At 36.8% G+C, this 27,528-nt stretch overlaps 3 protein-coding genes across 8 annotated transcripts; 2 read left to right on the top strand and 1 right to left on the bottom strand.

Annotated features, from left to right (window-relative positions):
• Window positions 1–63: 63 nt before the first annotated feature.
• Window positions 64–4,429, top strand: LOC140769671 (SEC1 family transport protein SLY1). 3 transcript variants are annotated; one of them, XR_012105945.1, is made up of 3 exons: window positions 64–261; window positions 338–2,258; window positions 4,015–4,429. XR_012105945.1 is itself a non-coding variant. In XM_073110480.1 (2 exons), the coding sequence occupies exons 1-2, from the start codon at window positions 231–233 to the stop codon at window positions 2,179–2,181; spliced, it is 1,875 nt and encodes a 624-aa protein (XP_072966581.1). In that variant the 5' UTR covers window positions 64–230; the 3' UTR covers window positions 2,182–2,292. The 3 variants fall into 3 exon arrangements, 1 of the variants encoding a protein (XP_072966581.1); XR_012105943.1 differs by having other exon boundaries at window positions 3,971–4,429; XM_073110480.1 differs by lacking the exon at window positions 4,015–4,429 and having other exon boundaries at window positions 338–2,292.
• A 1,187-nt stretch (window positions 4,430–5,616) lies between these two features.
• On the top strand, window positions 5,617–10,840 carry LOC140769662 (uncharacterized). Its single transcript, XM_073110468.1, has 11 exons — window positions 5,617–5,874; window positions 6,755–6,812; window positions 6,906–7,016; window positions 7,284–7,421; window positions 8,402–8,471; window positions 8,546–8,601; window positions 8,975–9,100; window positions 9,907–10,046; window positions 10,126–10,198; window positions 10,277–10,351; window positions 10,430–10,840. The coding sequence occupies exons 1-11, from the start codon at window positions 5,639–5,641 to the stop codon at window positions 10,757–10,759; spliced, it is 1,413 nt and encodes a 470-aa protein (XP_072966569.1). The 5' UTR covers window positions 5,617–5,638; the 3' UTR covers window positions 10,760–10,840.
• On the bottom strand, window positions 10,702–23,566 carry LOC140769640 (protein DETOXIFICATION 45, chloroplastic). Of its 4 annotated transcripts, none has more exons than XM_073110449.1 (15): window positions 23,395–23,566; window positions 21,843–22,169; window positions 20,683–20,825; window positions 19,821–19,964; window positions 19,566–19,744; window positions 17,218–17,353; window positions 16,610–16,706; window positions 15,544–15,644; window positions 14,298–14,461; window positions 13,229–13,300; window positions 12,989–13,105; window positions 12,819–12,914; window positions 12,584–12,705; window positions 12,075–12,132; window positions 10,702–11,267 (listed from the first exon to the last, which is right to left on the bottom strand). In XM_073110449.1, the coding sequence occupies exons 2-15, from the start codon at window positions 22,148–22,150 to the stop codon at window positions 11,151–11,153; spliced, it is 1,854 nt and encodes a 617-aa protein (XP_072966550.1). In that variant the 5' UTR covers window positions 22,151–22,169; window positions 23,395–23,566; the 3' UTR covers window positions 10,702–11,150. The 4 variants fall into 4 exon arrangements, with proteins under 4 accessions (XP_072966550.1, XP_072966542.1, XP_072966533.1 ...); XM_073110441.1 differs by having other exon boundaries at window positions 21,843–22,213; window positions 23,399–23,566; XM_073110432.1 differs by having other exon boundaries at window positions 21,843–22,213; window positions 23,395–23,565.
• Window positions 23,567–27,528: the final 3,962 nt, after the last annotated feature.

Below are 27,528 nucleotides of genomic sequence, written 5' to 3'. Positions count from 1 at the left end.
GGTGGTGCTTTAGATAAGTTGACGACTTTAGAGTAAACTCCTGTGCGTTTATGTTGTTGAAATTCCCAAAATAACCGCGGGTTCGCTCCATTCCATCCCCTTCCTCTTCCTCTTCGTCTCCACTCTTCTTCCCCGTTCCCAAATCTCCAAGATCTAGATCTAATCCTCTTCTGCCTTCCCCAAAACCCTAATCTGATTTGATTCGGGAACCCTAGCTTCTCCTTCCGGTCATGGCGCTCAATCTCCGGCAGAAGCAAACGAGTAAGTACCCGATCTCCTCTACTCTCTCCTTTCCTCTTCCCCCAAACCCTAACTCCTTTCTCCTCATTTTTCCCAGGTCTCATCATTCGTATGCTACACCTAAATCAATCCCCAAACTCTAGCGGGATCTCTTCACAATCCACAAATGAATCCGAGGAAGTTTACAAGATCTTGATCATGGATTCATTCTGTCGATCCATCCTCTCCCCCTTGATCCGTGTCAACGACCTCCGCAAGCACGGGATCACACTTTTCTTCTCCATCGACAAGGAACGGCAGCAGATCCCCGACGTCCCCGCCATCTACTTCGTCCGCCCGACCCCCGACAACGTCGAACGCATAGCAGCCGACGCCGCCCGATCCCTCTACGACTCCTTCCACCTCAACTTCTCCTCTTCGCTCCCCCGCTCCCTCCTCGAGCGCCTGGCCTCCCGCGCCGTCGAGACCGATTCCGTCGCCCGCATCTCGAAGCTCTTCGACCAGTACATGGAGTTCATCTCTTTGGAAGATACCCTCTTCTCGCTTGCCCAACCGCAAACGTACCTCCAGATCAACGATCCGGCTGCCGGTGACCGTGAAATCGAGGAGATCATCGAAAAGATTGTGAATGGGCTTTTTGGCGTTCTTGCAACGCTTGGCATTGTGCCGGTGATCCGGTGTGCACGAGGTGGGCCAGCGGAGATGGTCGCAGCAGCGCTGGATAACCGGCTACGTGATCACTTGCTCTCAAAGCAGAATCTTTTTACAGAGGGTGGTGGGATGGCCTCCGCCTTCCAGCGCCCTGTTCTTTGCTTATTCGATCGTAATTTCGAGCTCGCTGTTGGGATCCAGCATGATTGGAGCTACTGCCCGCTGGTGCATGATGTGCTAGGTTTGAAGCTGAACAGAGTTACTTTGCCCGGTGAGAGAGCCGCCGTTAAATCTTATGAATTGGATGACTCGGATCCCTTCTGGGTTTCGAACAGTTGGTCTCCATTCCCAAAAGTTGCCGAGGAGATTGAGATCCAGCTGAGTAAATATAAGCAAGACGTTGATGATGTGAACCGGAGGACTGGCGGGAAGGATGGCATCGAGTTTGACGGCACAGATCTGATTGGTAATACAAAGCATTTAATGAATGCAGTGAACTCGCTTCCAGAACTCACAGAGCGCAAGAAGATGATTGACAAGCATACCAACATTGCAACCGTGCTATTGGGTCATATCAAGGAGAGGTCTTTGGATGGCTACTATGACTGCGAGAATGACATGCTGACCAAAGGCAGTGTGGATCGGAATATGTTGTTGGGATTTCTCAAAGGGAAAGGAACTAAGGAGGACAAGCTTCGGCTTGCTATTATTTACCTTCTTTCTTTTGAGGCACCGCCATCAACTGAATTGGAACAGATAGAAGCTGCACTAAGGGAGTCTGAGGTGGACATGTATGCATTTCAGTATGTGAAGAGGATTAAGTCTTTGAATACATCATTGGCTGCTTCTTCGAGCTCAGCCAGCAGGAGCAATATTGTTGATTGGGCTGAGAAACTTTATGGACAATCCATTAGTGCTGTGACTGCAGGTGTGAAGAATCTCTTATCTGCTGGGAGACAACTGGCACTGACGAGGACGGTGGAAGCCTTAATGGAAGGGAAACCAAACCCTGAGGTGGATTCTTACCTTCTATTTGATCCTCGAGCCCCAAGATCAGGATCTGGAGCACAATTCAAGGGACCATTCAGAGAAGCTATTGTCTTCATGATAGGTGGTGGTAACTATGTTGAGTACAGGAGCTTGATGGAGCTAGCGCAGCGTTCACAACCGGCCAAACATGTGATATATGGGACAACAGAAATTCTCAATGGGGTGGAATTTATTCAGCAGCTTGCGGATTTGGGGCAGAAGATGGGATTGGGAGGTGGTGGAAACAATCCACCCAAGTAAATAGCATGTTTTGGATATGATATTATCTTGTAGGTGGTGTGAAGGAAAATTTGTTCAGATTTACAGACCACCGGAGGGTATTTTTATCTGAAAACTCATATTCCCTTTAAATACTGTGACCTGTTATTTTTGTTTCTTTTATCTTTCCTCAGTTGGAAGAGTTTTTTTTGTTACCTGCTATTGATTTTTTTTTTTTTTAAAGTTTAGATTCAGAATCAGTAGATTGCAATAATTAAGAAGTTACCCTGTTTCTAATTTAGAGTTACTGATTTCGAATTGTTATTGTGAAATATAGAAGAAAACAGTTTACTACTGTCATGCTTCTTTATATTGAGTACACTATTTCATTTTGGGCAGCATGCAATAAGTTTTGAAACTCTGGAATAATGCTTATTTTACTTATTTTAACATTGTGTCTCTTAAGTTTCCTGCAGAATTATATGATTTAGGCAGGTATTCAGTTTCTTGCAGAATAATATGATTAGCCATGTTATCTCTTTTGTAGTTAATACCAAGAGTTTTCTAAGAGCAAACAGATTCTTTTGTTGTTGTACTTCTGGATTTAATATTGCACTTGGTGATACAAAACCTGTGCATGGCACTTGGCTTCATGAAATTTCATGTAACATCTTTCAATGGTTTACTTATATAGCAAAATTACCTTTATTCTCCTGCTTAGTTATTGTTAAATTGACCCAGTCAGCTATCATCTTCCCCCATCATTGCATTGTGCATGCAGATATATGCATGACCTGCTTTTAGCCGATTATTTATGAAAAAAGGAACTTCCATTCATGAAATGGAATGATTGGTATCCATAGGTAATAATTTTCAGTAAATCCTATCAGCAGTGAGGCTAAATAGGAAAAGCATATGCAATTCTTCCTTTTAGATGGTGTAAACAGTGCAGCAATTATCTAGAGATCAAAGATATGAGGAGAAGATTAATTGACATAAGTGTTTATGTATATGAATTGCTCCCTAGATATATAGTCCATTATAGGTAATAATGCTTTTCCTAGGATACATATTAGAGAGGGACAGGATAGAGTTGCATCCTTTTATAGTTACTTGTCGAAGTCTTAAATGTTCCAAGTCTTGGAATATCTGCTTAATGTTTTCAGAGGTTTTCTCTTTTGCTGGGCTGCTACTTTTCACTTTGATCGAGATTTTTTCTCAGTTTTCATAATATGGATGGGCCAGATTGCACAAATTTCTAGCAGTATTTCCAAATTTTCTCCGCTTAAGGTTTGAAACCTCAGAACCCTTTGTCTCTGGATAAATGAGTCCATTACAATTTGGAGAAGTAGGAGAATAGCTGCTATTGCAATGGTAGTCTGAAAGCATTGTAATTATTTGGAGGGAGCAAGTGCACTACTAGGTCAAACAGGATTTAGACAGAAGAACCAAATGTCGATGTTGAAGAGTAAGTATATGGTGAAATTCATTATCTTCACATATAGTGCTTAGGAAGTCGAGATCTTTTATCTTCACTTATAGTTGACGAAAAGAAAAATGTGAATCTAATTTCATTTGGGGTTTGTTTGTTTGTTTGTTTTGATGTTGATGTAAATTTCTGGAGATGGAGCACGGCTGTGTTCCTTTCATTGTAGATATGCACCTTACAAAGAAACGTCCTTTAGCAGCATATCTGCAGTACAATTTGAGTTGAACTACTCTGGGATGAAAGCTTGTCTATTTTCGTCAATGTGCATTACTTGATTTAAGTCATACATTTTCTCATATAACGTTTTCTCTCTCCTGTAAAGTTGTTAATTCCTTTGCATAGGTGCCTGCATCTCCCAATGATAAACTCCGTCGATGGCCTACCAGGTGGCTGGGATCCAATCTTGCTATTGCCAGTGTACCAGCGCTTGATGGGGATGAAAGGTTTTTGGCGATGGGATTTTACCTAGCCAGCAAAGTTGTGATAAAAGGAGAGATAAAGGGAAAAGAACCAAAGAATGGCATTTCAATTCGTTCTTCTCAAAATTTTCTTGTGTTGTGATTTGTATCGGACTTGGCTTCAGATTTCATACTTCACTCCCATTTTTTCATATTTAAAGTAGTTCTCTTCTCCATACAGAGCAAGGAGTGACTTTTTTTATTCCGTTCTCTTGAATTTGATCGTCTTTCTAGACTGTAGCGTTAATGTGCAGGTTGTTAATTGCTGAGTCCATGTCCATTTTTGTGCAGATTCCTTTTTTTCCTTTTGATTTTAAGAAAAACCATCTTTGTGCACAAATGTTGATACACAATTGGGCCCTAGTTTCTCTTACAATGTGAAACAAAGTGGCCAGAAGCTATTCATAGAGTTTATATGTGATCAAGTTGTTGGCTCCTAGAAAGAGTTTTTTCTTTTTTTGTTGTTAGACTTGGATGCATTTAAGTGGATGCGTAAGCAGGGGTGTAGACAAGCCAGACCCTGCTCCAAATTAATTTCGAGCCTAACTTAGGATTCTCGATACAAGCATATGTTAAGTTGAATTCAAGTTGGACCAGACCTAGCTCTTGCCGAGCGCAACCAAGTTTGAACTACACTATTTTTAAGTAAGGCTGAATCAAATCTATTATTCAAGCTAAATGGTCGAGCTCAAACAATTAAACCTTAAAACGAGTCAAAAACTTTTGATATATTTTTAATATATATATATAATAATAATTATATTTGAATCGATTCTGGTTCAGGCTCGGCTCACCTAAGGTTTACAACAAGCTCACAAAAATTGGCAAGCCCATAAAAATTTACAACCCTTTAGGAGCAAGGAAAAGCACTGAGCTAAGACGTCCACACGCAAAAAAGCTCACATTAACTCTCTCTCTCACACAAACTTGATTTATTGAAATAGACTATAAAGTGCATTTTTTAATCACATAAAATATTAATATATTTAGCATTTTCTTTTTCAAGAGACACTAAACATAATAGCATTTCAATTCATACTTAAATTGGGTATACTAAATTTATGTCTTAGTCATTTTTTGAGATGTATTGCCCATTTGCCTTGCCACTATAGAAACATTGATAAGATAGTCGACAGCGATTCATCTTCCAAGTAAAAAGTACTGATTAATTCAGTGATTTATTCCCGATCTAGGTCGTAATTAAAGTTTAGAGGAGTACTAATTTAGTCGAGAAACTAAACTCATCAAACATAAAACCACGAAAAGAATCGAAATGAAATAATAAACACTGCTAAAATTACCCTCTTATTGAGGCATATCCCTCACTTTCTCTCCAATGAGACAAATCGTAATAAACAACTGAAATTATTATTATTATTATTATTATTTTAACAGATGAAATTATAATTCAAATTTGATCCGATCTATGTCGCCATTGGAACAAAAGAGGGTAGGGTGCGATTTGTGGATTAGTTAAATGCCAAGGTTCGAAATGCAAAATAAAAGGAGTCTGAAAGATTAGAACGAGGAATAGCTGGCATGGAAAAAGGAAATGAAAGCGATCCGAAGCGGAAGAAAAAGAAAGGAGAAGAATAGACGAACGAGCGAGGGAAGAGCCCTCTCGTCGCCGATGGCCTCTTTCCTCTCTCCTCCTCCCCCCTCCTTCTTCTTCTTCTTCTTCTTCTTCGTCGTCGTCGCCCTTCTTCTTCGGCTCCCCACCTCCATTAATGGCGCCAATTCTTCCGACCATTCTCTCACTCAGATCCCTCGCGATCTCTACCATTCGAGGTAAGCCGGCTTATTTACCCTTCCAAGTACGCTTCGCCCTTTCTTTTATTGGATTGGTCTCTCCTTTTTTTTTTAAGGTCTCTTCTTGATTCCAAGTGGATGCGTGTTTATCTTGAACAATTTTCTGAGAATTTAAAGATTCTTACAACCAGAAAATCATTTCTTTTATTGGATCCTTTTTAGATCGATATCTTTGACTCAAAATGGATGCGTGCAATACTTGCAAGTTTTTATTGCTATTGGTTTCTTTGGATTGATTGCTTCGTTCTTCTAACGTTGGGCGTGCGTGTAGATTTGAGCCAATTCATGTCATTAAGCTCGTGCAAGTTTCTTGCCGTATAGGATGGATTAGTAATTCTTTGATGGACATAGCGTTAACAGTGTTTCGGTTTATCTAGCCTTTTCTTCTTATGCTGAATTCTTTAGATTGATATAACATTTTAGGCTATCGTTTCTGACCTCCTCTTGATTTAAAGCGGGTATTTAAGATGTTCGATTTTTCATAATCTACTAGTAGAACACATTATTCTTGCAAGATGTTATCCCTATAGGCTTGTGGATTGGATGGTTCTTTGATTGAATTTGGATCGTTTCAATTTCTCTTGCCTTTTCTTCCTATCAAAAGGCTTCTCTGGAGTGATTGTGCTCATTTAGGGTATCATTTACATTCTCCTCTTGATTATAGGAGGATGCTTGTAAAGTTGACCGAATCCCTTTCATAAAACAATTCTTGAAAGTTGCTCTCTTATATGTGATAATGGACAGATCCGCTCTTCGATTGGCCTTGATTTGTTTTTGTTGAACATAATGTTAACAGACAGCTCTGCTCTTTTTTTTTTTTTAATCAAAATGTGTAAGCCTGTAGATTTCTTCCTGGCAGTGATGCTTTGTTGAGCGAGGTTAGCTCCTTGGTGAAACGGCATCCCGATAGGTTGAGCGTGAGTAGTTTTTAAGCCATTTCCCATTGGTGTTTGTTGGCTAACTTTCTGGGGACTAATTTGTCATTTGTGCTTTTGGATGATGTTTCATAGATGGAGACCATGCGAGCAAGCAACAAGGCCTATCTAGCTGAGATAGTGGTTATTACATACAATCATGTGGTGAAGCAGATAGATGAGAAGTCCAAGTATCGGATCCTTTTGGTGAGTTATCATTTTATTTTTGCTTTGCATCCCGCCATACAGTTTGAATGGACAACATCTTTTTTTGTTTTAGTATTTTGTATTATCCTGCAAAAGTTATTGGTGATGTTCATAATAAAGAGTGAAACAGATCGAAAAGTTCACGCTCAGAGTTTTTGAATCCAAATAATACAAATACAGTTTTCAGTTTTACAATCAATAATTGTTTGATGTTGCTTTGGATTTTTAATTGCTTGCAGTTTTGACAAAAGATTCCTTGTCTTCCAGAGCTTTGGTCAGCATGGAAGGGAACTTATTACTTCTGAGGTTGCATTCCATCTGCTTTCTTTTTTGACAGAAGAGCATGTTATTCCTGGCATCAATCTAACATCCTTTGAGAAAATGCTGGATAAACTTGTGATAAAGGTACAAGAGAGTAGTTTCTAACTTTGAATTTGTATATAATAGCTATGGTATTGTGTAGAATTGATAGAAATAAATTGTGAATTTTGGCATTGAAAACGGCAAATCATGTGTAATGTAATACTATTGAAATTCTTATCAAGCTAGCTTTCCATTCATGCAAGTTGTTTACTGGAATAATGAGATACGATTGGTTGCTAAAGCATAGTCAAAACTGTCAAAAATTATGATCTTCCATTTTTTTTTGGGATTGAAAGATTATCTTTTCTTTATTTTTCTACTTATTCTTAGTCATATGAATCATACTATGACCCAAACATTAGTTCAAACCCTTTAAATTGCTTCTTCCTTCTATCTATTCTCTTTCTTCCTCCAATATACTGCTCTCTCTCTCTCTCTCACACACACACACATACACCCTTTCCCATATTTCATTTTTGTGTATTGGCTCTCTTCATCTCTCTCATGGGTTTGTTATTTCTCTAAGAAATGACTCCCTTGGCACCACATTCTTTTCTCCCCATCAGATGTATATGGAGTTGAAGAATCCAATGCATCAGTTAGATTGATCTCTTAGGCATCTATTGATCCATATTTTGACTCTATTTGTAGCTTTCGTCCTTCTCTGATTGTTACTCCTGGGGCAAGAGTTCTAAGTTGTTAATTGAACAATTCAATATATAGGCCTATCAAAAAGAATTGAGCAACTTGTGGAGGCCAATCATTCTATACTCTTTTTATAGCTTGTCATCATCATAGATTATACGAGGACATTAGCTTTTTATTCTACAGTATAAGGAAAGTAACTAATTAATATAATATGTTTGACAGTTCTGTTTATGTAGAACAATGTCATGTTATTATATGTCTATTGTTTAGCAGTTCCATAGAATACTGCTGTTTAGATTGTCTTTTATATGAAATGAACAAATGGTTGTCAAAGCAAAATATAGATTTAGTATAACATGGAGTTTGATCTGTAGGTGGTGCCAATGGAAAATTTAAATGGTCGCAAACGTGTTGAAGCAGGAGATCTTTGTGAGAGGAGAAATGGTGCTGCATATGCTTTCAAATTATGCAGTTCATGAGCATGCATCATTTTGCTTAAATTTTCTCGTTTCCTGCAGGAAGAGGAGTTGATCTAAACAGAAATTGGAGTGTTGACTGGGGAAAAAAGGAGAAGGTTGGTCTATTACGTGTTGCTCTCTAATGCAGAAGCCTAATATTTCTGAACTTGGCCTTGTATATCAGTCAATTTTTATTTTGTGTTGTGACCTCTTTAAAAACTTGTCCTTTTATTGATCTCATGTCTCATTCAGATTTGTGAAAGAATCAGATAATTGAAAATAAGAAGACTTTTGCATAGCTAGGTCCCTTTTTTAATCTAAAGTAACACATTCTGCTTATTGTAAATGGCCACATGTTGCAGAACTTTACAGCTGTACTTTCTGGCTTTCTGCTATCTTGATCTGCCATAAGTTATTCGAGAACTATGTATAGACATCTAAGAAACAATATTCTTATTTAAGAATGATATTCTGTTTATGGTTTTACAGGACTATGATCCATATGAGGAAAATCCCGGTACTGCTCCTTTCAGTGAACCTGAGGTTCAAATAATGCGAATGCTCTCCAGGTCATTTGATCCACATATTTGGGTGAATGTACACTCTGGAATGGAGGTAATAATATCTTTCTCTTGCAAACCTTTATTTTGTTGGTCTGTGACAACTGATAAATTGACCCAGAGGTTGGTCAAGGTTTAGATGAGCTTTTGTCTCAGAACAGTTAGGCTGTTGGCCATGCTGGGCTTGGACTTTTGTATTTGAAATAGATGGAGTATAGAACTAGTTACTTTCCTGCCATTCCTTATTCCATGGGAGATGCATAGCTGCAATATCACGTGATGAGCTAATCACATAAAATATTGGTGCAAGTCAGCAAAAGCTAAGCTTATGCTCCACTGGTAAGAATTAAAATAAAAAAAAAAGGCTTGCCTAGACAAAGGCAAAATTTAGTTATTTTGTGTAATATATATGGAGGCAGTAAAAACCTTCTTTGCCTTTAGTCAGTTAGCCCTTCTCTTTGCATTGATCTATTCCAGATGTGTGTTCTATCGATATCCTGCTTCTTTGCATTAATCTTCTTTTCATTTTTACACATAATAAAAAATCCAGATGTCCATGAAGAGTATAAAATAGACATCCCTCTGAAAAGCATACTCTGAAGTCTGAACCAAAAATGGGACATAAGTTGCATATCTTGTGTTTGATTGAGCACCAGAACAATGTTCACAACTCAATCTATTATACTTCTTCCCAACAGTACAGAATAATTAATTTGGAATTTTACATATTTATGCTCTTCTTTATATTTATAAGTAGATTGGAATCTTACCATGCTATAAAGGGGGATAGTGCATAGTCACTAATGAAGGTGGAATGTTGCTATTATTATCCTTCATGTCATTCTTATATGAATGTTACAGGCTTTGTTTATGCCATATGATCACAAGAATACCACACCAGACGGAATGGCATCGCATTTGATGAGGTCGGTCTTAAAGGTCTTGAACCATCGGCACTTTCAGGACAAGTGTTTAGTTGGGTCGGGTGGGGGCTCAGTTGGGTAAACACTATAACAGAGCAACTTTAATTTTGGGCATCCAATCTATTGTCAAATTACAAGCAACAATGCAAATTTCCAGGTATCTTGCACATGGAACGACAACTGATTACATGCATGATGTTGCCAAGGTGCCGATGGCGTTCACCTTTGAGGTTCGCTAACACATGAATTCTGGATTGACCAGTTATTGCTACTAAATATTCGTCTTTAATTCACTTCATGATGCGCAGATATATGGGGATATGTTAGCTTCGTCAAATGACTGCTTCAAGATGTTCAATCCAGTTGACAAAATCATCTTTGATGTAGGCAGATCCTGTTAAAGTAGAACTATCTTATGTAAGTTGGATAAATGTCTAACCAGAATTTGTTTTGGTTTTCAGAGGGTTGTCAACAAATGGTGCATGGCATTTCTGATGCTTTTTGAGGAGGGGCCGAGCAGGCTAGATAATATCCAAGTGGCGCCCTCTACTGCAGCAGAGAAATGGGTTCCTATTGGTGACCATTCATTAGATGGAAGTAAGACAGGAAGTAGCAGAGAAAGCAGCAGGACGGAGGGCCTTGATTTTGGTATCCAAGAATTAAGAACTTATTTTAGGTTATTTATGCTATCTTCAGTATTATTAGTGTTCATGTTTTGTTCAAGAATATCAAAGAACAAAAGCAGACAGGGAAACTCCACTATCTCATCTGTTACAGTTATGACAGACTAGTTAATTTATTGAATGTGACTTTCAAACACCTTTGCAATTCAGAAGAAGCTCATTAACTTTAACTACACGATAAACAGCAAACATGTTTGCGGTTTGACAATGTCCAGTAGTTATATGAGTAGTACCAAATATTCTACTATCCTTCCGTATCTTTTTGTTCACGCGCGCCAAATAAGAACAAGAGAATGATATTGAAACTAAAAATCAGGAGCTAAACGAACGAATATTGTCCCTGTACAGAAAGCACCCCGATCCGACCAAGATTGACAATGTAAGACAGCTTACAGACAAAGAAATCATGATTTCTATATCCCAATGTTCCCCAAAAATGTAAGAGCTCCTGGAAAAGAATGTTAGCTCTTGCTCGCAGATCACTCTGAAATAGCTTGTTTTATTCAGTAGTGACTGCATAATCGTACACTACTGTGTCAGATCCCCATTCAACTTTCGACTCTGACTCTAGCTTGTCAGCTGCAATTGGCAGCACTGAAATCGAAGGTTGTAAAAGCTGCATAAAGAAGGTCCAGAAAATACCAACAATATTAGTACATCGGTATCAGATTGCAGTTCATATGACTCAATTAAAAAAAGTGGTCATAATATTACCCACTGTGAAGCAACATTGAAGTGTATATGATGTTTGCGATACGAAAAGAAGTATCTATGATGTTTGCGATGTGAAAAGAAGTGTCCATGATGTTTATGATATGAAAAGAAACTAACGTCAACGTTTATTTTATTCAAACCATCATTTTTGTTGTTCTTTCTGGCAAATGCTCTAGCACAAAATGTTCACAGATTGAAATTGTTCTCTGGAGTCCTGGAACCTGCTAAAGGATTTAACAGCAATAGCGATAACATGATTTTTTTAAAGAGCTCAAGGAACTATACAGTTTTTTTTGATTGACCTTCCGATCATCTATCTTCCCTACTTCCACATTATAACCCAAATTTTAGGAACAAATTTTGATCACCACTTAATACTCCCTTTACTCTCCACCAGATTCTGGAACAATTTGTACTCTGTTCAGAAGGTCCAGACGACCTAAAAGATTTTTCTCATCTCATAATCAGTTGGTGATAATACCAACTTGTTGTGAGTTAAAGTGGTTGTTGATTACCTCCCTCCAAAATTCCTCTATTAAGTAGCTATCTGCTTGTTATTGTACCCACCAAACACTTCTATAGACATCATTTGCTACAGAAGATATCTTTCTACAAGCATGAGAATGATCAATTTTTGAGGCAACAATTCACACAAAAGATCCACCCGATAGATGATAAATGTCAAGCAAAAGTGTAATGTTTCACGAACCTCATACTTAGGTTCCTCTTGGTGCAAAAACCACCACGGGCCTGCTTTCCACCATAATCTGTAAATAGAAACAAGCTCCATATCAGCTGACTGAAATATCATATACCATGATAATAGCATCAGAAAATTCTCTTAAAAGAACAAAAAAATTCTCTACCACCATGTGCTTTAAAAGAAGTAGGATGGAATATCTAACATGATAAATTGAAAAAAAAATATATGTTAACTACTAGACGACATAGGTTCAAAAATCTCCTGCTTGAAATGTTGAAACTCCTGGTCAAGCACAAGTATAAACTTCAACAATAAGTAATATCCAAGCATATGATACAACATGAAGATGAACATAGTTGAAGAAATGAAAGCATAGAGAACTTTCTTTTTTGCTGATAAACGGCATAACTAATGCCCTGTTTCATTGAAACAAAATGTAGCCCCAAGCCTACACCAAGTGCAGTCACAGGATAGCATAGAGAACTTATGACACACGAAACACAAGGATTGGTTACCTCAAAAATCCTGCCGCCATCCGCAAGCTCATGAAAAGGGTCAAACCAGCCCAAACTCCAGCAAGGCCAAACACTGACGGAGCATATAACAGAAACAGGGAAGATGTCGCCCCAACGATCATCTATAAAGCCAATAAAACATGTGATCATCAATGAAAACATGGAAGCCAAACTTGTACAACTAAGAAGCATGGGCCATTTTCTATTTTTCTAGTTTCCAGAAAGTGAAGCATACCATAGAGGAAGCTGCATATGAGAAATCAGAGACGCCATAGTGAAGACCATCAAAGATAAAAGCAAGAGCATTAATTGGTTGACTTGCACTGACAAACTGAAACCAAAATAAAACTCAAAAGAAGATCCAAACAATGTCCAAATTTGGCCAAACAAGATTAATGCACTTACCAACACTCCACTCTTCACAATCTGTAATACTCCAGGGTCTTTAGTGAAAAGTTCTGCAAGATTACCAAAAGAGGCACATAGGCCAATGGCTAAAGCTATACCAACAAGAACGCCAGTCTGTAAAAGAAAAATGTGGTTAAAACATTCTTTGAACAAAAGGAAGTGAGAATACCCCTTATTCATCAACACAAGCGGGGCAAGGAATTCTGATTTACCCAAAATAGAAAAAAAAATCATTACCTTAAGGACACAGGATGTAACTTCCTTCACTTTTTTGTAGTCACATTTAGCAAAGGAACTTGCAATCAATGCCTGAGACAACACACAAAAGATGGTTAAAATGAAGAAATCAAAGGCATGGCTGACAAAATTGAAACTACTTGCCAGAACATCCATCAGATTAAAGGGATTACAGATAGTCTAGATAGATGCACTAAGTCAACATAGTTGCTTGTCAAACTACATGTAACGTACGATGCAGACTAAAGTCACATTTATATTAATCTTTCAAAGAGATTGTATGCTGATGGTTACACATTGAACATGTTACATCAAAACTTAAATCACATTTGTTATCTATGAATGAAGGGCAGCACACTGCTTCCAGTTTCTTCTCCTCCTCTTCCCCTCCTCTTCCCCTCCTCTCCCTTTTGAAATCTCTCTCACACCACATTTACGAGCTCTTCACTGCACAATCCATGTATTTGTATTTAAAATATTTACTATGATAAGCATGGGATTTTGTGGAGAAGTCACAATTTAGATACTTATTCATCCGACATGATTGATTGCGTATCAAATTTTTAGATTAACAGGTATGACGGTAACTAATTATCCATTACCTACATCACAGGGTAAATCACATATCATCTAACTTCATGCCTCACAGGATACTGCATTAATAGAGATTCAGTATCTGTCACAAATACTGGTATAGTATAAATTCATCTGACAACAACATTTGGATGAGTATGACAAATGCTAATACTGAGTTTGATGAATGTGGAAAGAATGAAAAGTATAGGTAGTAAGTAGCAAATAAAGAGAAAGATATCCCAATGCACGGGTTCCTCTTACACAGGATACAAGGAGAGAAAATGTATGCAGTCTTAGGTAGTTTGTAGCTAATGAGGCATGATAATTCATTTGTATGGCAAGCAAGCACAAACAATGTCATAATGCATTCAAAGAAATCCTACAGATTTGGCTGCATACATCCCAAAATGATCAACGGTTTGATGATTAAAATAAGATTAAGTTTAATGTCAAAAGTTCAGAAACAATGATCTAAGTTTAATAAGCAGCATACCTGCGCAGACACAGCTAATGCATCCGAAAGCATAGATACTGCTAACCATACTTGCAGACATATCTGATGAGCAGCCATAGCCAACGGACCTTGTCGAGCAGCCATGGATGTGCCAAGAGTCATTGTTATGAGGACAGAAAGAGTCCTCCCCAGCAGCATGCCCCCTAAGAATTTCAAAATTAGTTAGAACCTTATATCAGCCAAAACATTTGTCAATTAGAGGAAGAAAAGGAACTACACAAGGAATACTATTTATGGAATTCTAAGACTTAATCTCAGGTGGGTCATAAGAATATTATCAAAGATTCAAAACTAAGTAATACAAGAAAAAGATCAATGCATACTGACGCAGAAATTGCAGATCTATGAAGTCATCGAAACGATCTTTTCAACAATGTAAGGTTGCATAAACCTGATGTTAGTGGGAGCCTCATGCATTTGGACGCCCATAGAGTGCTATTACACATGGAAACTTTTGACACAAGGTAATAGAAGACTGAAAAAGAAAGCAAGCAACTCTCATGTTGTACAGTATAATTTCTAGGGGAATATGAACTATATAGATGGTTCTGCATGCCGTTTAGGAGAATCTGTGAAGTGCTTTGGAAACTTAAATTCTCACATACAACATTTGATCTTTATTTTTTTTTATTTGCGGTATACAAACATGAACAGGTTAACCATCTTGTAGAGGAAAAGAAAATTAGGCTCACAACTTCACCAATAAAATGGATTTGTATAAGTAACTCAAATTAACTTTAGATTTATGGTGTATCAAGATTCCTACCTCAATCTTAAAGATAAAGGACAGCAGTGTTATTTGAATTTACATTCTCTAAAGAAGTAAAAATATGTCGATGCCACTGCATATGCACTTGGGAGTCCCTTGGTCACCCTACAAAGGGCTAACCCCTGCAGACCTGCATATGCACCAGCCTATTTTATATGCCCTTTTGCCCTAAGCAGTTCCTTGACAACATGTATCACCGCAGAAAACAATGTCAAGCTGAATAATAGTAACTAAAACAAGTAAATATCTCCACTGACCATTAAAGTAAGTTCTTAATATGCAATAAATTGTTCATATTTTAGAAAATTAGTATGGCTATAAGTACCACTAGAATGATAGAAACTTGAAAATATTATCAGCAGCCAGCTTCAACATGTAACATCTATTCAGAAATGAGAACATTACAAACCATTAATGACAGTTTCAACCCAGCTCTCCCTTGTATTCAGCACTCACCAGATTTTATATACCCGCCAAATTGCAGATCTCCAATCTTTGGAGGCAATATAACAGCTTTCTTACTCAGAGACCAAATAAGTAAAATGGTAGTGATATACCTGGACATCCACGGAAAAGGTTACATCAATCAAATGGTGATAAAAGTACTTCAGAGAACAACTGAAAGTCTGAAACAAATATCATGGAAGAGCTAAAGGAAGTGAAAATTTCTTTATAGATGAGTAACTAAATGACGGTTTCATGATCAATGATCAACATAAGCAGCAACTGAAAAGCCATTTGATAGTCTCTTCAACAAATTAGATTTCATATGCACTTGTATTCAACACAAACAAGATTTTCTATGCAGTCATATTTAACACAAGTAACTCAAAGGTGAAAGACCGTATTAGTAGTAGTTGTTGATACAAATGCTAGATCAAAAGACGATAAATTAAATAAGGTCCAGGACCCGTACTTTCTTTGAGCAAAATCAACTTAATTGAGGCATGTAGGACTGTCTAAGAATCTCTTGGTGCACCTAGTGGGGCACCATTCAAGAAGACAACCTCTCTCATGAAGGCTTATATGTTGCATAACACATACATCGTTGAAGTTAACACATGATCAACAATAGCCTCCTGTACTAGGAGGCTATTCGTGGTCATAACAAAAAAGAAATGGCAGAAATTCAATCATTTAGCCTGCAATATTTACTGATAGAGCCCTTGCACTGATTTAATTTGTGTACACATCTTGAGAAAAAGTAGAAAATTGAGATCTCATTCTTAAAATCCAGAAGAAAATCGATCTAATGCAGCCCAAAAAAAAAAGGAAGAAGAACACATGCATCAAAAGGAATTGCATAAACAAGTGTCAACATATGTTTAAGCATACTAAGACAATCAACGGATTACTATACATACACAGTCAAGCGTATGCACACAGACACATGTTGAATCAGAATTCAGAAGCATAATCAGATCAGAAAAATCAACTAAAGCGCATTGATAAACTAAAATTTTCTATTTATTTCTTTCCTTACATACTAATAGAATAATTTGGAAAACAATGTAGGACATACTGAGATGCAACTGTGGCAAGAGCAGCTCCAGTTACGCCAAGATGTAAAGAATATGCAAGTACTGGAAGTAAAACCAGAGATGAAAGATTGCCCAAACCTGCAAACATGTATCAAATGACTGAGTTACAGTGAAGATGCATGTTACACACTTACACATCGCAACTGACCAATTCACAAAACAGTTTCAGAATTGCCTGAAAATTGATAAGGAAATTCCAAAGATGAAAGGGGTAACACAAGTTAATATTAAACCAAAATGTCCTACTTTCAAGGAAAAAGAAAATATTTCTCCAATTTGATGTTAAGAATAGTAAATAAGCATATTCGACTAAATTATGAATTTTAAACAACTAACACTTCTTATCTGCAGCATAGAGAAATAAGATTCATGATAACTGAGCCAAACAATCATAACCATCATCATCCTCTCTTTCTCCAACAACTTAAAGCGAATGATGTATTTTATATATCTAAACACATGTGAATGGCATGCATCAGTATTGCAAATATTACACATAACTAAGCCTTTAAGGATAGTAACAACTAACAATAACTACTCTACTTAGAAGTCATGCAAAATAATGATTGCAATAGTTGTTGCAACTTGCCTACATAAAGTAGAGGAGTCTTTGTATCCTTAAAACCACGGAAGACACCTTGGATTGCCAAAGAAACTACAACTGCAGGAGCACCCAAGGCTCTTAATGAAAGAAATAGTTGTGATGGATACCGCATAGGTGAAGCCTGTTCAGGAAAAAAAAAGTAAAAAATTACAGAATGCTGAGAGTTCATTTTAAATAAGACACCATGCATGTGAAAGCTGAAATTACTGTTGTAATAAAAGCCTAAATGTCATGCATGGAAGAGAAGCAAAAAGAGGAATTATCAAGTACCAATAGTGTAACAATTTATCCTTTTAAAAAAATAATAATAAATTTGCATGGCACAACGTGGCCGACCTCATGCCATGTTGCAATGGCACGTGCTGGGGGTGCCACGCACTCCCAACCGCCGGCCTGGCCAGCCGGGCCGGGCTATCTGGATCTGGTGGGCCCGTCGCCGCCTCAGCATCAACGTCCTAACCACCTCTCTTTTTCTTTGCTCTCTCTCTCTCTCTCTCTCTCTCTCTCTCTCTCTCTCTCTCTTCGACGTTGACCTACCACCCCATAGCAGCCACCGTCCTTGGAACCCACTGCTTCCACCTCTACCGAGCACCGACTCCAAACCTCTTTATTTGAGACCCTGGGGACATTACTAAAGGATGAGTGACGGTTAATTGATGGACGTGAGGAATACGTGTGTTGAGTCTTCTGATCAGATGGTGTAGTTTTATTTCATAAACGTCTTTCTCAAATTATAGTATATTATATATTATGCACACGTATGTTTTAGCCTCCAACATGATTATATGATCCTATTTAGAGATGATTTCAATTGAGCATGTTTTATCATTCATATGATTAGACTGATCTTGGATATGAGTATACTAATTTCTGAGTTGCATGATTTATTATAGTACTGGATAAAATGCATATGATCTATCATTTAGAAGGAAAGCATAAAATCTGATTGATAGGATAGTTGATAGAAAGCGTAAGGATACCCGAGTGGGCGCGAGAGTTAGGACGTGCTTGGCGAATGATTGATCGCTCGACATAGTCGCGATCCCGTGGCGTTACATCCAAGGTTGTTAGTCTGTGTGTGTAGCAGATATTTAGACACATACTGTTCGTTAGGACATATGTGGCGAGTTATCCTCACGTAATTTCTATCAGCTAGAAGGGTACCCGATTTGGATAGATTTTAATACCCTTAGCGGATAGCAGGGTATGATTATGATTAAGATACCCTTTACAGATGGCAAGGTATGCTCTAAGCCTTCCGGCATATTGATGAGACTGAGTATTGAGTGTCGACTGTGTATAATAGTCTAATATGATGATGACATTCAAAGATGACATTGATGACTGAGATGTCGAAAATATATATAGTTTTATTATCATCAGATATACCTAATTTTTGAGTGATGAATATCCATTATATGTAGTTGCATTTGATATCATAGCATGGTTATGGTCGGCATGCATCATATATGTCATATTTAAAAGAGAGTTATGATAATGATATGAAGATTGTTTATATATTGTTGAGAATTATATACTTTGATCAGTTATAACATGATATCTACATTTCATCTATACATTATTGAGGATACATTTATATACTCATTCATGACATGATACTCCTATATGATTTATATTATTTAGTACATTATTTACTTTCTGTTTTGGCATCACTGATTCGGAATAAGGTCTATTCACCGAATCTTTAGCTCATAACTATCTTTATTTCTTTTCTAAACCCTCAGATATGTGGTACGTGATAACGATTTGAGATATCTTAAAAAATATTTTAGAGTAAACATGCGATGAGCTAGATGCGAAACGATATAGAAGATAGTTTATATAGATATTGAGTTGTACCATTTGTACTCCATTGCATTAGACAATAAATTATATAATATAGGTCGGATTATAATGTACTCGTGTATCAGTGATTTTATCTTCATGATTTGTCGTAGCCTGAGTGGGCCCTGCCAGATTGTGTAGCTGTCTAATATAGTTATTGTAAATTTAGATATAGATATATTAATAGGTTTAACTTGGATATTTATATATTAATGGGTCTATTTGGTTAATAATACGATTTCTTTGGTGATGGATTATGTGAGTACAAGTATGTATTTGTGCGTGGCGGACCCCACTTGTCCTGTCGCATGCGACGCGCATGTCATGTGGGTGTGTGGAAGTGCACGTGCTCGTGCCATTACATATAGAAAGTTAGGAACAAACTGTGCAGAAATAATGGTCAAAAACTAAAAAATAAGAGACATTTCATTGTAACTTCAACAACAATGTAAAATAATACCAATATACAAAGAAAGATGAGAACTTACAGGTGACACACCCATGATGTTGAGAAATAATCCAGACCCAAAGAACAAAGCAAAGGCTTCAATTATTCCAATACCAGCAGCTAAGAGTAAGGAAGAGGAAATAGAAGGTAGTCTCATTCTTTCTGCAATCTTAGTAGAAACTTTGGCATCCTGAAATGTCTCTTTCTGAGATGCCCTATCTGGGATTCAATCAAAGAGGAGTCAAAAAAAAAATATATATATTTAACAAACAATTTTCATTTCATCATGGGGTACCTGATATAAATTGGCCGCTGGAATTTTTTGAAATATCTTCTGCCACAAATGAGGTTGTGATGCTCAAAAGAGGAATATTGAATAGCTTTGATATGATATTAAAAATTGACACAGCAACACCCGCTGAAGCCAATTCCAAAGGACCTTCAGAGTTCAGACAGCACAGTCCACAATGAATAGAAAGACTATCACCACATTTCATCCACAAATAATAGAAAAATCAAAGACTAATAGTTCACATAATAAGCATAAGGAAACTCTTAAGCATCACCCAAATTAATCCCTGCTGTACAGTGGAAAAAGGTGACACAAACAACAGATAAAAATCAAGGCAAGCTAGCTTTGGAAGAGTAAGGAGACAGAAAAGTCTCTTTAATCAGATTGATACATCAGATTAAGGCATGCCTCTTTAAAAATTGCATGTCCAGAAAGTCATCTAGATCTACTCCTGTCAACCCTCTACCATCATAGAAACGGCAGATAGAACTGTTTCTTCATAGAAAAACTAACTGAAAGGAATCATATTATTTGAAATGTTTTCAATGTTATCTCAAATAAAAATGACTTTTGAAATTCTGCAGTAAAGGAGACAAATGATCCATCAAAACAAATATTAGTATATACACTATACAATAGTAATACATATGTTTATATCGATGTATGTTTTATCCACAATATATAAGAAAAATGGATAAATAGATCTTCAAATTGATAAAGAAAAATAATTAGATAAAAAAATTATGAAATTAGAGTAACCAACACCACAACAAATCATTAGCATGGATAAAAGTTAACTTTGTTAGCTGAATATATTATCCCTTCTGTGAAACACAAACAGGATATAAAAACATGGAAAACATACCTAATCTACCAATATATGCCGTCTCCATCAGTTGTGCCAAAGGATCAATAGCCTGCCCAACAATAGCTGGTAAAGCAAGAAGTAGAAGCTCATTTCCAACACTTCCAAGATGCAGTCCACCAAAAGGATCCCGAACTAACTTACTGAAAAGAAACATAAGTTAAGAAAAAACTTCATACATATAGATACACACACCCCTAGAGGGACAGCCAGTGATGGTTAAACTGGAAACCAGAAAACCTCATAAGAATTTGAAGAAGTTATAAAACAAGACAGGTAGATAATTTAATGGTAAATAGAGGTCAAGTTAATACGTCATATATCAATGCCTTATGCTACAACTGTTCGGTAGAAAAGCTTCTCCATTACTGAGGTCATATATCATTCTAGAAGTCAATTATGTGTGTCTCGACACAAGCGAAAGAAGAAAAAAAAAGATAAAAGATAAAGGTGAACAAGAAGAAAAAGGAAAGAAGAGTATGACAAAAAAATACAACTCCAAAATGAACAGAAAGGAACAAGAGAAGGAAGAGGATAAAGCACAGTACAAATAAAGAAAATGCATGTTTGGTCATGCTTATTTAATCACTACCTATTGGAGCACTAATGAAATTATTTCCTCTTCCTTCTGCGCCAAGACTGCATATTGATATGCATTACCAAAATTGCAATCATAATATCAAGCTTCACTGAGTTAATCTTTCCAATTTGAAAGAGATATCTGGTTTCCCTTAAATAAAACCTTAATAATTTGTTCACTTAGAATTCTATGAGGATATCATACACTACTTCCCTTATTACGGTAAAAAAGAAAGAAGGAAAGATGACAATTTTAATGACATCTCCACTCAAATTAGGAATATTTCAACTAAAAAAGACTAAGAAAGATGAACCACTAGAACAGAAAGGATAGTCATTATCGATATAATTGCATAAATGAGATACATGGTTAAGCAATTAAACTTGTATATCACCTGGCCATGCTGACACTTATTAATTAGAAGGACCAATAAGGTACTGTGCTGATATACTCCTTTGAGAGATTAATGTTTCACCAATAATTAACTTATTTTAAAACATACACAAAAGTATTCTCTCTTTAACTCAGCCAAATACTAATCATTCTGGATTATTATAAACTTGAGATTAAGAAGACTCACACGATAGCCTCCTTAATGCTCTCTGAAGAATGATCATCCTTCTGATTGAACTTTTCATCAGCATTATCTGGATCCGCACCACACTCTGAAAGTGACCGATCGTTGGCTACTAAGATGGAACGCTTTCTACATAAAGTTAGAGAGGAAAACTTTGCATGGTTTACAAGCAGAGAAGAACTTCTATTAATTCTATGGCTTCCAACTATGCAGTTCTGCATAGAGGAACAGTTAATTCTTTTATTTGTTGTTCGCTCATAATGGCTTGCAGTCAATCCACATAGAAGTCCATGTTTCTGTATTGTCTTCATTGAGGTAAATTTCTAGTTTCTGCCACAGTATTGAATGATATTGTATATTAGATCATTCACTATCTGCAAGGAAACAAAACAAAACAAAACAAAACTAAATTTGTTCAAATAGATCCTTCAAAAACTGCAACAACAGAAACTGCAAAATAAGCATAAAAGCCACAAACCCAAACCCATAGGTTTTAAGTTCATTAAATGGTTTAGTTAAGTTATTATTTGTCTGGCAAAGCATTTGAGAAAGTAAAGCAGCAGAATGATCATGTCTCACTGCCTCATCCAAGCCACTTTGGCGTCCTCCACAAATTGACTATAATCAAAATCAAGATCTCTTACAGGCTTCTGCTACAGATGACCCTCCCATTCCAGATATTCAGTATATTCTAAGTTTCTAACCATATACTTCACATAATTTTTGTTCCATTGCCACAGTATTTACTAGGCATACTATGATACTACCCAAATCCAAGCGCACTCTCTCCAACTCTCATCCCATGTTCATCAATTATGTAACATATAACTTCTACAAAATCAGAAAAAGGTTTAGAACAAGATGAAATACACAAACCACAAATCAGAAAACTGATGCTTCCCATGACATCCTCATTTGCCCGTCAATGCATAAACCTAACCAATACTACGAGAGGTTTTAAAAAACAACACAACATAGATAAGCAACATTGAAAAAAAAGAAGAAAAAAGATCCGACTCTCATCTCATGACAATCTGCCATCCCACACCTACACCAAATTCAGTAAAGAACTAAACCAAAATAGTAAGAAGTTCCGGAACAAGGTCGCATAGACAACCCCACATTGAAAAGAAAAGGTAAAAGGAAAATAAAAGGAGCTATATCATGATAACAGCATTTGCTGTGTACCTGCTTGTTTCCTATAATTAAAATAGCCATCATTATGATCAGAAATGCTAAACAAAGTAAATCACAATACAAGCATATTAACACATAATTGGAACTGTTCTTGGTAATGTCAACCACTCTCTGATTAGAGGTTTCCCGTTTCAAAACAACAACGAAAAAAGAATACAACATCTGTCTCCTAATTCGAGCAAAAGAGAAGGAAAAAAAAATTCAAACCATACGATCATATTACCAAACAAATTCTATATATAAAAAAAATTACAGCCAAGAATGTCAACATAGAAAATTCAGCAGAGAATCGCGAACAAGATACAAAATTCTAGCACGAGATAGGAGGATTAGAGCAGAGAAATTCTCGGTAGGTTACCGACACTAAGGCCTTCACTTCGCACTCGTCTCTCCCCTCCGCTTCTCTCCGCTTGGATGAAGTGAAGAATAAAGAACGGACCGGAAATAGGTTATGGGGAAGAACGGTGCGGTGGTTTCGGGAGAAGTGACGAATTTAGCAGTTAGGAGATGGCAAAAGCTCCGACTTGGGATGCTACTTCTCATTTCCCACCAAGGGTTTGCGGCTCGGACCGGCTCTTTCTTAGCAATTGAACCGGTCGAACCGGTATCCAACCGCCTCGTACTCGTAATGGCTTGCGGTACAAGTAATAGAGTAATTTTGGGAGAGGATTTGCCGCTTGGGAAAAAAAAAAATCTAACAAAAAAATAATAATTATATTTAAGAAATGATATTTAAATATTTTAATATATTTGCTTTTGCTCACGCAGATAATGGAGTATTTTTACTTTTCTATAACAAATTAATTAAATTTTAAGTACTTACTGGCTTTGTGATTTATCCATGAAAAAAAAAAAAAAAATCTATGTGAAGTGTTTTGCTGGATACACTCGAAAGTATCGACGTCATCGGGTATACACATTAATAAGATATTTGGAAGGGTAGAAGGTATCGACCAAGTCAGCACCAGCTCCGAATACGTCGCCGAATTTGCCTATTCGTCATAGGATTCGGCGCTTCTTGAGGAGTCTTCGGACTGTGTCAGTGACGACTTCTGGAAAGAGAGCCCATCTTGACACGTACAAAGGCCACCGAATTCGTCTCATATGAAAATAGTTGAGAGTCATGACAGCAATCTCCGCCGCAACTCGTCGGATCTCGTCGAAAGTCGAACAAATTTCCAGCTATTATTCCAATTCAACCCGTTTCCTACCAAGGTATCCTCTTTTTCCCAAATATTTGATCTATCGTTGTAGCTGCTGAGTTCTTTGTAATGCCGAAGGAAGTCACTTTGGGGAGAAGTAAAGTCTCGTTTTCCTATTTGAATTATTTGTTAATGACGTTCTGAATGGAAAAAGTAATAGTGCTTACCGAGATAGGAAATGGGTATTTGCCAAATATTCTATAGGACTAAGTTTCCAGGTACTGTATTAGATGCTTGGTTCAAACGAGAACATCTATTTGGCTGAAATCCTATGAGGACATAGAATTGAGTTAAGTATTCAAATGTTAAGCTCACAATAGGATGTTGAAGTTGTGGATTTTCTTACATTTCTTTTCCTTTTTTAAGCTCAATGTATTGATTTTAAGAAATAATAAATAAGATATGGCTCGTTGGATTCAAGGTTTGAGAAAGAAGAACGTGTAACAGGAAGTTTGTCTGTCTCCTGCAAGCTTGCTAAATTGGGTTTCCTCTTCTCATTGAGCAGCACTAAACTTGTTATTTAGCCAGATAAACACAAGAAGTGTATCGTCTTAATTATTTTTCACAATTATTTTATGCCACCATTTCTGTTCATCCAACTTAGTGTAAATGACATTTCCTTCGAAGGGATTAGTGGCTTGCATACCTCCTCATATTTGCGATTTGTAGAAATAGTGAAATACAGTTCTTGTTTTGCTGTTTTATCTTCCAAGTGTGTAATTAAGCTCTTATGCTTCCTTCTCTGCTAGATATAGTATAAAAAGGAACTTGTTGTCTATGTAAAGATGCTTAGGGAACAACTCTAACTACTAGCTTGTATAATCTTTGGCTGCCTCTTGCATCTGTCTTACAAGACTTGAGTTGGTATACTTTTTTATACAGCTTGAATCTTCTTTTCTCTTGCTGTGACTTTTCTAGTTGAAGACTGTTGCAGTCCGTGAAACTGATGTTTCCTGTTTCCATCTTTAAGAAAGTCAGAAACTTTAGCCAGCAAGGAGTTGGATCCATTCTCATTATTGTCTTTTATGTTTGCTCTCAATTCTTTTGCTTTTCTTTTCTTTAGTTTCTCTTTTTTCTTGTTTTTGTTTTTGTTTTTGTCTTTTGGTATCTGTTGGAACTGATGCATTTGTGACTAACAACAATTATAATATTGCTGAATGCCTGAATCTTTAGCTGGTTGAAGGAATGTCTTCTGTTTCACCGTGAGTACGATGACTGCACTTTACTCATGACGACTGCACTTCCTCAGTAGATGTTTTAGGTACAATAGGACAGTAGTACCAAGAGCTCAAAATGAATTGATGGGAGGAATTTGACTTACCACAGAGAATTTATTGGGGGAGTTCAATGGAAAACCCTCAATGAAGGTGGAAAAGGACCAAAGACAATCTAGGTAATAGTATTCCTGTATAACAACTACACTCATGACTGTTTGAGCTCCGCAACTTGTATTATGCCGAGGATGGGACTCTATAGGAAGTCAACAGAAATGGATCAGAGTATTAGACTTGGATTGTGGTCTATTTGTGAGACCTGAGGATCTTGAGTTGGAAAAGATTCTCTCAGATTAAAGGTTTTGTATATCATTCACTCCTGTTTATAGATAAAATCTTTCGTCACATTCTTTTTTGCGAACTGGAAGGATGTTTAAATCATCAAAGAGCATCTGTTGGTGCTTCTACTCTAAAACATAGAAGCTCAGTTTCAAAGGCAATTCAGCAAATTGCAGGAGTAGTTTGAGTTCCAGAAATCTCATTCTCCTTGTAGAGTGCTGTATTTTGGATTATAATAGTCCACCAGCATGTCCATCGCGTGTTGTAATATCTTTTCTTTTACTTATGTTTTTGCAAAGTCCTGGTATTTTGATTCAGATCTGATGTTGGAAAGTCAAGTCAGTAGTTTAAAAAATGCTTGTGTAGGAATTGGTCAGTTGAAAGTTGAAACACACAAATCAGCATATCATAGATTAGCCTTGAAATTAGATGTCCTGAAGAATCAGCAACCACAAAATAATACAGACTATTATGAAACTTCAACCTCAGATGTTGATTGAAACATCACGAAAGAGAACACAATTTTTTCGTACATTTCTTGGGAGCAAGAAGTCGATTCATCTGCATGTGGTTAGAAATGAGAATGATATCGTTTTCTTGTCTTTTGGAGCTTTTCTGGGATTTTCTTTTTCTTGTCTCAGGCGATTACCTTGTCCAGACAGGAAGAGTAAGATGCAAATGGAATCACGGTTCCTGTTCCGGTCCTGATATCCACTTTGCTAGATTGTTATTTCCTTACGTAATCATCTACAACTTCCTCTGGATTTATTTGTTTGACATTAAACTGATACTCTTGTCTTATTTCTCATGACAGATAGACACAATCCTGGGGTGTATCAGAAAGACAATTTTATCTACAGACCATAGATAAGCATTTTCTATGACTGTTTCACCAACCTCTTGATGAAACTGAAACATCTCATTGGGCCAAAAGAGAAGCAGAAAGTATATAAGAAGGCATGTTTGATCACAAAGGTTGGTGGTTGTAGGGAAAGGATTTCAACAATTGTTAGGTGCTTGACAAGCTGTTTGCTTACTCCTCCTGCATTTCATAGTATATATGATATTGAAGACTACGATCGTACTAGATTTTTTTACTTGTCTAAATACAAGAAGGATGTTCAACCACGGAAAGACTCGTTTGTCCTTTTACTTGTTACTTATATTAAGAAAATCCAATTTGATTTGGAGAAACTACTTGTCTACTTCTCACTAGATCCAGAAGAACTCAAAACGATATGAAATCTATGGCCAATGTGCTACAACTGTCTCTGTGATCAAGTTGCATTTTATGCCCAAAAGACAACTCATTCTTATCTGCTACAAGGCCGATAATAATACACACAGGCCCCATTGAATCAGCTTTGTTTTGTCATCACATGGAGCCGTTTCTGCTATGAGTACTATATGTTATCCTCCGTCTAAATAAATAAATAAAAACATTTCATAAGAATTTGAATGCAACTCCTAAAATTTATTTGTTTAGAAAACCTCAAAAATATCTCACATTTTGCTTTTATTATTATTTAAACTCTATCATATAAATATTTATTACATTTTATCTTGTATTTACTTGTAATGCCTCAAAATATCCTCCACAGAAGGTTATCAGCTAAACAACAATTCTTGTGAGCCACTGAGCAATTTACTTTATTGATGTTTAAGAAAAAGAGTTACTTTATATATAAACCTTTGTTTGAGAGAACTTAGAGTGATTTATATATATAAAAAAAATAG

This window comes from Typha angustifolia, chromosome 2, assembly GCF_048772165.1.
Source record: "Typha angustifolia cultivar Huaian chromosome 2, ASM4877216v1, whole genome shotgun sequence".
NCBI classification, from domain to species: Eukaryota; Viridiplantae; Streptophyta; class Magnoliopsida; order Poales; family Typhaceae; genus Typha; species Typha angustifolia.
The sequence above is the reverse complement of the archived record's forward strand: the minus strand, read 5'-3'. Positions and strand labels throughout refer to the sequence as shown.